The 11,659-nt window shown below is 42.0% G+C and overlaps 1 protein-coding gene across 2 annotated transcripts; it reads right to left on the reverse strand.

Moving 5' to 3' along the window:
• Nucleotides 1-991: 991 nt before the first annotated feature.
• LOC132406796 (inactive serine/threonine-protein kinase VRK3-like) lies at nt 992-7,550 on the reverse strand. 2 transcript variants are annotated; one of them, XM_059992784.1, is made up of 5 exons: nt 7,340-7,550; nt 4,849-4,991; nt 3,648-3,797; nt 2,883-3,041; nt 992-2,229 (listed from the first exon to the last, which is right to left on the reverse strand). In XM_059992784.1, exons 2-5 carry the CDS (start codon nt 4,988-4,990, stop codon nt 2,126-2,128), a joined length of 555 nt encoding a protein of 184 aa, XP_059848767.1. In that variant the 5' UTR covers nt 4,991; nt 7,340-7,550; the 3' UTR covers nt 992-2,125. The 2 variants fall into 2 exon arrangements, with proteins under 2 accessions (XP_059848767.1, XP_059848768.1); XM_059992785.1 differs by having other exon boundaries at nt 3,648-3,791; nt 7,340-7,549.
• Nucleotides 7,551-11,659: the final 4,109 nt, after the last annotated feature.

Here is an 11,659-nt window from a genome sequence, read left to right on the forward strand (position 1 = left end):
TTTCATAAGCAAATAACAACTGCAACATTTCCCAAGTTGTTTTACGTGGACTGAGAACATGGCCACCAAAGATGAAGTCATTACATTTGTGGACAGTCAATCAGCCAAACTGGAAATTGAAATAGCCAAAAGGTAGCAGGAATAGAGAAAATTTAAAGGTAGGGATAGGCTATGAATTGATTTGCAAACAAGGGTAAAAACTTCAAACAAAAATGCTGTAAACTAGAGGCCAATACAGGCCAGCAAGGTGAAAGATGAATGGGATCTTGATAACTCTAATTACAAAGTGTAGCACATGAAGGCCAATCAGGAGTGTGTTGGAACAAATAACCTTAGAGGTAACAAAAGACACGATTCCAGGATGGTAGGATTAAGGCTTTATTTCTGCCACAAAAAAATGACATTAAGTTTGAAGGAAACAATTCATGAAGATCAAGTACAATGAACTATGATGAAAGAATAGAGGAGAAATCCAGCATATAGTTTAGCAGAAACAGGGTCAAGAGAAAAAGAAGGTAATAGGAGCTGGGGAGAAACAGAGGCAAATCCCACTGGTCTGGCCCAGGGCTAGGTGAACAGTAGAGGTAATTGACTGTAGCTTCAATACTACTCATGTCAGTCCTTGACAATGTCATGTCAGTCCTTGATCCACTAAAGGCAGCAAGTCTTTAGGAGGGCAGGGCTGAAAACTCTTTTCTCATTTGCTCATTTACCATCAAGCAAAAGGGAAATCTGGGATCATTTTAAAGATTAATACAAGAGGTAGAGTGCACAAAGATAGCTACACATGGCTTATAGAATGGGTGGCAGCAAAAAGGTTTTCACTAATCTATTCTTACTAAAACATTCATGTAATTAAGCTGCAAGTTATAGTCTAGATCAAATGGTTTTTTTGTCTTAAAGACATCTCAGTTTATGCTGTTTACCTTTAACTGGCTTTGCAGCACGCTGGAGAAAAATCTGTTCATTAAAAATTTGACCATCCTTTGCATCCTGGAAACATTTTTTTAATCAAAATAGACTGTCCAAAAGTAAAATTATATACAATAAACCATTCAATGACTTTCAATTCTTTACAATTGTTTCCATTACTATCTTACATTTTCACACTTTTCGCCACCCACATGGCATTCTGATATTCCATATTTACATACACTTGTTTAGGGGTATACACCGTCTCCCTACCCCTCAACTCCCGCGGGAGAAGAACCCTAGACTGTGGTCCTTCCCCACTGGGCCCTTGCGGTGGCTGCCCCAGTTTGAGTATGTCCCTCAGCATGTACTCCTGCAGCTGAGAATGTGCCAGTCGGCAGCATTCCCCCACGGACATCACCATGTGCTGGTAGACCATCAAGTTTCGGGCCGACCAAAGAGCGTCTTTCACCGAACTGATGATCTGCCAGCAGCACCGGATGTTGGTCTCGGTGTGCGTCCCCGGGAACAGCCCATAGATCAGGGAGTCCTGTCACGCAGCTGCTGGGGATGAACTTCGACACTGCCCCTTCCATCCTCCTCCACACCTTCTCCGCGAACCTACAGTGTGCAAAGAGGTGGGTCACCGAGTCCTCCTCATTGCAGCCCTCCCGTGGGCAGAGGGGTGAGGAGACGACATTCCGGGCGTACAGGAGGGATCGGACTGGGAGGGCCCCTCTTACTGCCAGCCAGGCGAGATCTTGGTGCCTGTTGGTGAGGTCTGGCAATGAGGCATTTTGCCAGATGAACTGAACGGTCTGCTCAGGGAACCACCCCACTGTGTCCATCACGTCCTTCACCTGCAGTGCCTGCAGGACCCTATGTGCTGACCACTGCCTGATGGCTCTGTGGTCAAAGGCGTTGACCTGAAAGAACTTCTCTATGAAGGATTGGTATGGTGGCAACAACCAGCTGACAGGGGTGTTGCACGGGAAAGGGGCCAGACCCATCCAGCATAGCCAGGGCAACAGGTAGAACCTGGGCACATAGTGGTACTTGGTGCCCACATACCTGGCATCTACACACAACCTGATGCAGCCACACACTAAACTGGCCATCAGGCTCCCAATCTAACACCCCTTTCCAGCGACGATGATGACAGCAGTGAACAGGATGGCTGAAGATAGCAGTGCATTAGCCCGAGGCCCGGGCATCAAGAACTGTCCGGCTGACAGTGTGATGCCAGAACGAGGGCAACGGCTTCACGAGAGTGATCTTCATCCAGGTCTTGGTGGAATGCTGTTGATATTGGATTACCTTTAAGTAAAAGTAGCACCAATTAGTCTAGCAGAATGTGGTAAAATACCTGTATAGAGTGTAACACTTACCCAACAGGCTGGTATATGTCTAGGGGAAAAGGAGATCCAGCCACACACCAATCCCACCTCCCATACACGCAGGTGCTGTGAGAATCGAGTTTATGCCTCACGCCCACCCACAGTATCAAACCCACAATGAATACCGTTATGAAATACACTTTAACGAGTTTACTAAAATTAAGAGTATTAGACAATACTATATGCAAGGTAAACAAACAAAAAGGTGCCAACTTATCAAAGTTCAGTCAGTTTAGTGCACATCGTTGGAGCTCAAACATCGAAACATTTTACCCGTCGCTTGCCTCCGACCTCCACATCTTCGCACCGAGGACCACGCCCGGTGGTCTTCCGAGCAGTCAGCGCACGTCCATCTTCCTCGACGCCTTCCTCCCGCTCTCTCCCCAAAAAGCCCGCGAAAACCCCTCCCACAAGTTCCCAGCCTCACAAGACAAAATAACATTCCCCATTGGTGAACAAATGAATACAATTACCATATCAACAAGTATAAAGCAAAACAACTGCAAGAGAAATACTTATCAGAGAAACATTCCTACTCTTAACGAACCAAAAAACCCATTTTAAGTAACATACACAGGACATTGTACAAGAGCAACCCAGATTCAGTTTCATGCTGAGAAAGAAGCCTGATAAGTTTCCATTTTTTATTGTTCTGATCAGTCAGAATTTCATTTTCTATATTCAGTTCCAAAGGATTATTCTTTTGCCGCTTTCCTTTTGGACTTTTTGCAGCTGAAGGGAAGAGAAAATACATTGTTTCCACACTGTATAACTCTAAATTCATTTCAAATAAGACATTCATTTTTACTGATGTGCATAAACTCATTAATCTCATCTTGTACAAAATGGCATCTCATGGAAACTGCCGGTAAATCTCAACTGTAGATCCAGTAAATCTTAACATGTTGAAAGAAAGCATCCTAAGTTCATATTCTACATCACAGCTTGAGAAACCAACTCTACATAATTGACACAACTTGGTTTGGCTTTCAGATCCATTTGAAAAATATTCCACACAAACAATTTCTATGCTGATTAATTTACAACAGTCCTATGATTATGTTTAAGAAAAGAACAAAATTTTTCCAGGGAATGCATTCATCCCAGAATCATTCGAACCAGCAACAGTCATATTTTTTAAAAAATTATCTTTTTGGTCTGGATTGCAACAGCAAAATTCCTGGTAGAAATTTTGGAAGCAGTATTTAGGAAACAAAATTTTTCAAAATAACTTGAAGCAAAGAGTTTTAAGCTGAATTAGAGATATTAAAACTTCATGGTATATACAGCATCACTTTATCTGGTTAAGTACATGATCTTCCAATAGTGAGAACTTACCAAGTGGTGACTTGACAGGGGATTTCTGAGTGCTCAGGTCACTCTCTCTTTTTCTCTTAGGAGAAGCTATTTCTTTTTTGGGAGAGATTAATTTCACAGGGGAGCACTTTGAATTTGGTGCTTTTGGACTCGGCTCAGTTTGTGCTGAAACTACAATGAAAGAACCAACTTTTAAAGACTAGATTATTGTGCTTCAAAGTAAATGATCTGTAAGGCTGCTGCTTAAAATTTTGGCAGCAAAGAACCCAATTAGTTGAGAGTGGAAAACACCAAACACAAAATAGGTTGTAGAAGTGCTAAATAAAATTTCAACACTTGCTGCTGCTTAACCATGTATCCAGATAATTTTCTAAGAGTATTATTTCTCTAAAGAATGATTGGCTGTATATTTTTGATGGGGGTGTGGGCATGTGGGGTGGGAAGTGGGGGTGGCACCTGTGATGCCATACAAAATTCCTTAATTGAGTAGAAGAAAGCAACAAACTTGAACTTATTAAGCCCACTTAAATTACTACTTATGATTGCAGATATTGGGAGATGCTTCTATTTGATAGCTTGGTTAAAGAAAGTTAAATATGCAAGTTTAGGATGGCTTAGAGATGCCAGTGCTTAAGCTGGAGAAGTTCAACAGAACCATGAAGATGGAGTATCAAAGGAAGAAAGTGTATCATTATTGTTAAAATAAAGCAAACAACATGGACAGCAATGGTAGGAAATTCCTTAATTTAATATTCACAGATTAGACAAAGGAGGCAACTAGTAACTTAAAAAAATGAGGGGAAAAATACATGTAAAATGTTATTTTTGTGGATAGTTGTCCCTCAGATACAGGTCTTCCACGGATTATGAATACCTGACTTAAAGACCCTGGCAGAGTGGATTGGGGGGCTGCTGCAAGACTGCAGACTGTTGAATGGGAATGGGGCATCCCCAAATGCCCTCTTCCAGCCCTCCCACCAGACTGCAACAACTGGTGGTTGGGTAAAGCCAAGTAGAACTGTGAGTGCTGAACAGACTCAGGCACCGAGTCAACGCAGTCTCCCAACACAACTATTTATGTTCGTATCTAGCTTACGAGACTTGTGAGGAACAGAACCCTGGTGTAATCTGGATACTACATAGTGAAACTCATTATCCCACTGATCTAAAATAATCAGCCTTTCTGCCCTCATATGGGAAAACAATGAGGCTGAGGAGGTACCTGAAGATGAGGTGGAATGAAAGGTAACAGGCTGCACTTCCTCCTCATTTTCTCCTTTGGGTATCTTGAAACCACATGATGGACAAAACTTGAAAGTAGCTTCTAAATTCTGGCCACAATCTGGACAATACTTAAAAATCATGCTGAAAAATTCAAAGGCACAACAGCTGGGAATTAATTGAAATATGACGGAGTTACATCTGTTCCAGTTTGTCAAATTAGTATCTCTCAAAACAAACTGATGGGCAACGCCCTTAGAGTTAATTTCATTTCATACCATTTCTCATGTTTTCGTAGATTAATCATTTTCACCTTGGCTCTGGCATTAACACAATTCTAAAATCACAATGCTTGACAAGATTCTAATCCGACTCAATCCTCCAAAGTGTTTAATGTCATAATCAAACTATGTGCCAATCAAAAAGAGCTATACAACCTATTACCATCCACTAACACCTATTTGTTGCCCTGGGGGGGGGGGGTGTCATATCTTCTGAAAGAAAATATGGGAGATTCTGCCTCTACCAAATCATCCATCAGCAGGTTCCATGCACCACTGCCCTCTGGGTGAAAATCTGTTTGCTCATCTCCACTCTTTTTCTCCTATCAGTTATTTTAAAGCAATGTCCCCTGTTTTTAAAAATCTCACTGCTGAAGACCCCTCTTAACTCAATACACTTTATTTCTCTCTCCTCTCCACTTCCTATACTTTAACTAAAAACTTCCAGTTTTGCCAATGTCCTCTAACATTTTTTGTGCTGTAATACTGTAATTCTTTCCTGTAATACCCAGAACAAAACACAGGACTTAAGATATGGTCAAATAAGTATCCTATACAAGTTTAATATTAAACTTTCTGTACTTGTATTCTATTCCTCAGCCAGCAAAGAAAAACTTTCTGCACACTTTCTTAACCAGTTTTCCATTTGTTTTGCTATGTTTAATAAACACAGACACAATTGTTAAGCCCCTCTAGTTCCACTATGCTTTTCAATACCCTTCCTCATGCATATAATCTCGTCACCCACCTTCAACTTCAATTCTCCAGATTAAATTCCATTTGCCACATAGCTATTCAAATGCTCAGTCCATTTATGTCTATGTCAACTTTACAAACAGGCTTTGGACATTTGCAAGCTCCTTTATCACGTCCCTATACTTAGAAAAGTACAGCATAGGAATGTAGGCTTTTGCAAATAAAATAACATGAGGCATTTTAAGTTTAACAAAAACTGCAGAAACTCATTTATGAACACAAAAAGCATGGTAACAGAACTTCTCAGAATACGTCATCACATCTGACCTGCTCATAAAATGTATCCCAACTCAATCTTGGTGGTTGTGAATGATGTGCATTTCCATCAATTACATTTGGCCCAATGAAAATTTGTTTAAAGTGGTTTCAAAAGGCTAAGAAACAAAAACTCATATTTACAAGAACATTCAGGAGCACAACTTAGTGCACAGTAAATTTTTCACCCATAGTAACATAGAAAAAACAAGCAAAGAAGAGCTTGGTGATAACTACAAGAACATTGCAGTATGGAAATAAATGTACCAAAACAACTGAAGAAAGTTAAGTTTGGGGCACAGGGCTCTTTCACTTATTGAGGAAGGTGAGTGGGAGGGATGAATGAAAAGCACTTTAGTCCAGATTGGACTAATAACCATAAAAAAACAGATTGGATGCAGACTCTTAGCATTTGTGATAGTTTCTTCATTACAGTATATAGGTTTGGATGTACAGAGTCCTGATGTAGGGTCACAGCCAATAACACTGACTGTTTCTTCTTCTCCATAGATGCTGCACAACTGCTGAGTTGGTGCAGCATTTTATCTCAGAATCAGAATATGTCATGAAATTTGTTGCCTTTGTGGCAACAGTACAAAGTAATACACATGAGAAAAATCCTGTGAATTATAGTAAGTGTTACAGTATAAAATAGTGGAAAAATAAAAATGAAGTAGTGAGGTAGTGTTCATGGGTCTAAAGTCCATTTAGAAATTGGATGGCAGAGGGGAAGCTGCTGTTGAATCATTGAGTGTGCGACTTCATTTAGATAGTTTAATAGCTTCACACTCTTCTTGTTTAAGGCTTGCATTCACCATTGAAAAATACTTTAAATTTAAATGTGGAATTACATTCCTAATTGAAATATGACTAGGGTTACTGTTTCCAATTAGAAACGAGAAATAATGAGGTAAATCGAATCTACTTTTTTTCCAATAAAATATTGTTACAGTGTATTTATTTTATTGAGTTTACTGAGCTGGGCGAATTGAATAGCATCACTTCTGGATTCCTTTAGGTTACAGATTCATCCACTGTGTTGCATGACCAAGCAAGTAAACATTCCAGCACTGGCTTCGCTGGTGTCTAGGCCGCAGGAATATGGTGTTATAATGCACAAGTGCGGTTGGGCCACGCTTCTCCCCACAACTGCGCCGAGACAGGCAAGGCAGGGCAGGGGCCCGAGAGCCCCGAACCGACCTGGAACCGCTACCCGCGTTGTTCTCACTCGACTCGGGCGATTTATAGCTGCGTGTTCGAAGTCCAACTCGACGCTGCGGCTGGCGGCGCCTCGGCCGCTGGAGGGTGCTGGCCGCCTGCAATCGCGGTCGCTTCGCTCGCTCCAGCGCGGCGGTGGCGAGAGCGGGGCGCGGCCCCTTCCAATCACATGGGCGCGCTTACAGAACTGATGGCGCGCCCCCAGCCTTCCGCGCGCTCACAGAACTGATGGCGCGCCCCCAGCCTTCCGCGCGCTCACAGAACTGATGGCGCGCCCCCAGCCTTCCGCGCGCTCACAGAACTGATGGCGCGCCCCCAGCCTTCCGCGCGCTCACAGAACTGATGGCGCGCCCCCAGCCTTCCGCGCGCTCACAGAACTGATGGCGCGCCCCCAGCCTTCCGCGCGCTTACAGAACTGATGGCGCGCACCCAGCCTTCCGCGCGCTCACGGAACTGATGGCGCGCCTCCATGTACGCGCAACGGTCGCCCCTTTCCTCGCGTTATGTTCTCTGCACCATTGTGATCAAACCCTCCAACGTGGGTAAAGTGCAAGTTTCATTAAAAGACACAAGTTCCTCATTTATCGCAAAAAAACGTAACCAAGTGATGGCAATGTACTCGGCGGACAATTCCTCTCCTCCCCACTTCCTTCTGTGGGCCCTCTGTTCCTCATTCTAGCATGTGTTTGCAATATTATGTCCAGACTTGTATCAAATTTTTAGGTGCACCAAGGGCTAACAGGCAGAGAGTTAGAAGTTGTGGCTAAAATGTAGAATATGTAAGGGGGGGAAAATAACTTCAAATAGTTTAATTTCAAAGGCAATTAGGATATGGAATTCATTGCCTGTATGTACAAGTTTAATAATGAGTAAAGCTGCAGCCAACCTGAAACATTGATGGTTTATACTTCCACAGATTCTGCTTGACCTTTTATGTGCTTCAAGCATTTTGTTTGTTGCTTCAGACTCCATCATCTGTAGCCTATTGCGTCTCCAAGTTAGTGCCTGTGGAAGGAAATTGGATCAGAGGCGGCTCAGTAGTGTAGTGGTTAGCACTCCACTTTACATATCAGATCACCACTTAACAGTATTTGATACTCATTGTTGCCAGTAAGGTGTGATTCTCCCCATAACTGATTGGGTTTCCTCCTGGTGATCTGGTTTCCTCCCATAGTCCAAAGATGTACCAGTGGGTCATTGTAAATTGTCCTGTGACTAGGCTAGGGTTAAATCTAGGGATGCAGGGTGACATGGCTTGAAGGGTTAGAAGGGCCAATTCCAGGCTGTATCAATAAATAATGAATAAAAATACTAGAGATTGCTGGGCAATGAGGCTGATGAGTTTTTCACCTTGGAACCAACAAAGACTTGAATGGAATACTCTGTGGTGTAAATTTAAATAACACCACCCTCATCTCAAAACTATATGAATTGCATCACCCTATGCCACTTTGAAACCCTCCTTTAGTCAAGATTGAGCATGGATGTTGCATCCTAGCTGTCTATATGATGTGCATTCCAGGGCAGTATAATATTGAGAGCAAGCTGTTGGCCATGGAGCAGGCTCCTCTCCATGCATCTGATGAATTCAAAAGAAAGGCAGAGACCTATACAGTTTGGCACCAGCGGTGTCATAGGAGTTGCCAGTCAGTGTTGAACTCAATGTAGGACTGTCTTAGGGACTCCAGCTATGGATTTTTCCCTCAAGATTTACTCCCAAAGCCTTAACCCGTGAATGGGTATAGCTGCAAGACAGTGGAGGTTAGAAATCAGTTTTTCTTCTCCTCGATGAGCTGCCAACCATAGCCGATGAGGCCGATCTGCCCGAAGTGACTGGTTTTAAGTCACCAGTAATTCACCTTTTATCCCTTCTCTTGTCAGTAGAAACAGTTCCAGCAGATTTAGTAGCTAAGCTACATGTGAAGGCCAGGAGGTGGACTTGGTTGTCAAGGGGTATTTGAGATGTACATCTTTAAGAGTATTTTTTAGGTTGTGGGAGCTTATTACCTCTACCTCCCCCAGCTATGCCAATCTTAAGGAACCCTGTGCTACCATCTTCCTGCATTCAGTAGTTTCAGATAGCCTAGGGTTTTTTTTTAACAGATCAATCATCTGTTGTCAGACAGTAGAGTAGAATGCTGGAATGAAGTGTTGTGAGTGCAAGACAATTTATTTTGCCTGTTCCAAATTATCTTCAAATAACAAGCTGGCAGGTAGTTAAATCTACATTTTGATGCTGCCTTGTGTGGGCTAATGTCATTCAGAAACACTTCAGCTAAGAGATTCCAAGTATTTAAAACCACAGACAACAGTACCTTTTAAAAGTAGTCTTTTTTTGTAGAAATCTTATTTTATTATGTAAATTAGTAACTTTGAATAATTAGGTACAAGTTCATGTTGAAAAGTTGAATACAATGTTTTGAGTTTCTGATATTCCCTGAAATTATGTCATTGTTTTGAAATACTTAAGTCTCACAAGTTTTTGTACGAATGTTAAGTCACACTAGTGTATGGCTGAAAAGCTCTCATTACAGGTTCATTTTAATGCCCTTTGAAGTTTGAAAACTTTTAAAGCTGCAATTAGAAATCATGGATGTTTAATGTGCCAAAGATAAAATCAATAATTTTCTAAAGAAATTTTAAAAATATTCATTCAACAGGTGTGGTCATCACTTGTTCTATATTCTATTCTATATATTCTATATTCAGTCCTAATTAATGTTGAGCCATTTTTAAAAAAATGGAGTTAGAGAGAACAGGCCTGATAAGAAGGGTAGATTTTTCCATTAAGGGTAGTATTGAACCGGATATGATTTTGTAATAATACTTAATTATATGGTTACTTTGTCGACATCTGCTCTTTATTCTACATTTTTATATGATTAAGTAATGTAGTGTTAGCAATGCCAAAATAAGATATTACAAATGATGGAAGTCTGAAATAAAAGCAGAAAATGTGAGGAATGCTCAGCAGGTCAGGCAGCATCTGTGGTGAGAAAGAGACAAAGTTAATGTTTTAGATCAATGTTCTGATTTAATTCACCAAAATAGTAACTCTGTTAATGTTTCCAGTGTTTTCAGTTTTAATTGGTGTTTGTTTGCTGGTAAAACCTATTGTCAAGATGGTGCCTATGTACAACGCTTCTTCAGTTGACATCTTCTGGATAGATCACAAAACCATATGTTTCCCTTCTTTTACATTTGTTTTTTTGTCTTGGATGTGATTCTGGAACTGTTGGAGCTTGTGATTTGCTGTTGGGAGATTGCTTGGGTGTTCCATGGATGGATGGAGCGCAAGCTGATGTTCGACTACATTTCACCAATTAAATCTTCCATTCTGTGCCAATTAAAGTGACAATGGATGTTGAAACATCAAGGTGATTGCGGAATCCAGAAGATGATTGCTCTGCAACTGGAGAGGAGAGAGTCTGCCTTTGCGCCCGGAGAATGTTACCCAGGTTTTCTGCATTTGAGATATGGACTTGGACTATAATAGAGCTAATAGGACTTGATGTTTCAATCCCAGTGATAAAGTCGGCACTGTCGATGTTGGCAGTAGGCTTGGAGTGGTGACGAGGAGGGTAGCTACGTCATCGGGGTCATCAGGTGGGCACCCTCTTTCTTTGATGTTTCGTTGATAAGCACAGGACGTCTCCATAGGGCTCAACGGTGCTACGTGGCATCCCAGATACACCCCCCTCATTTCCATACCCTCCTGTCTTCATCTTGCAGCCCAGTTGTTGTCTTTCCTTTTAATCCAAATCCAATTGCTGCTGCTGCATTTGACAAGGACTCGATTGCTTGTTGGAGGGAGACACCCCTCACTGCCACCTTCTTCAATAGACTGGTCGCAGATGTAGCAATGAATCCCCTGCATCCCAATCCTACAGGGAAAATCTTGGTCTTCCAGCCGTTCTGAGCAGCTTCAGTTGCCAGTTCTGAGTACTTGGCCTTTCTCCTCTCAAAAGCTTCTTCAACACCATCTTCCCATGGTACTGTCAATTCCACAACATTTCCTGCCAATGTTTGTGGAAGAGCATTTACGGTGGTTTGCCTCTGTTCCAAGATTGATGCCAGCTGTGTGAGAACTTGGTTATGCCACCACACCTGGCTGAGGCTCATGGTGCATCCTGTTAATATGCCTTAGTGATCCAGGTGCTTGGCAAAGAGAGCAAGTGGGGTCTTCTCCCCACCACTGGTTCAGGTTTTGAGGTGTTGGTAGGAGGTCATAAGTGGCTCTGATGACAAAACTTAGCTGAGATCCCTCTATCTCTCAGATGTCACGCCAACTGAGTTTTCTCT

Source organism: Hypanus sabinus, chromosome 17 (genome assembly GCF_030144855.1).
Source record: "Hypanus sabinus isolate sHypSab1 chromosome 17, sHypSab1.hap1, whole genome shotgun sequence".
Taxonomy (NCBI): domain Eukaryota; kingdom Metazoa; phylum Chordata; class Chondrichthyes; order Myliobatiformes; family Dasyatidae; genus Hypanus; species Hypanus sabinus.

Excerpts from the sequence above, each read along its gene's own strand:
- LOC132406796 (XM_059992784.1), bottom strand. The coding sequence starts at position 4,990 with ATGATTTTTAAGTATTGTCCAGATTGTGGCCAGAATTTAGAAGCTACT. Across the intron at positions 3,798-4,848 it reads TCATTCCACCTCATCTTCAG|TTTCAGCACAAACTGAGCCG; the intron begins GTACCTCCTCAG and ends CTTTCATTGTAG. Across the intron at positions 2,230-2,882 it reads GCTCTTGTACAATGTCCTGT|GTAATCCAATATCAACAGCA; the intron begins GTATGTTACTTA and ends TTTTACTTAAAG.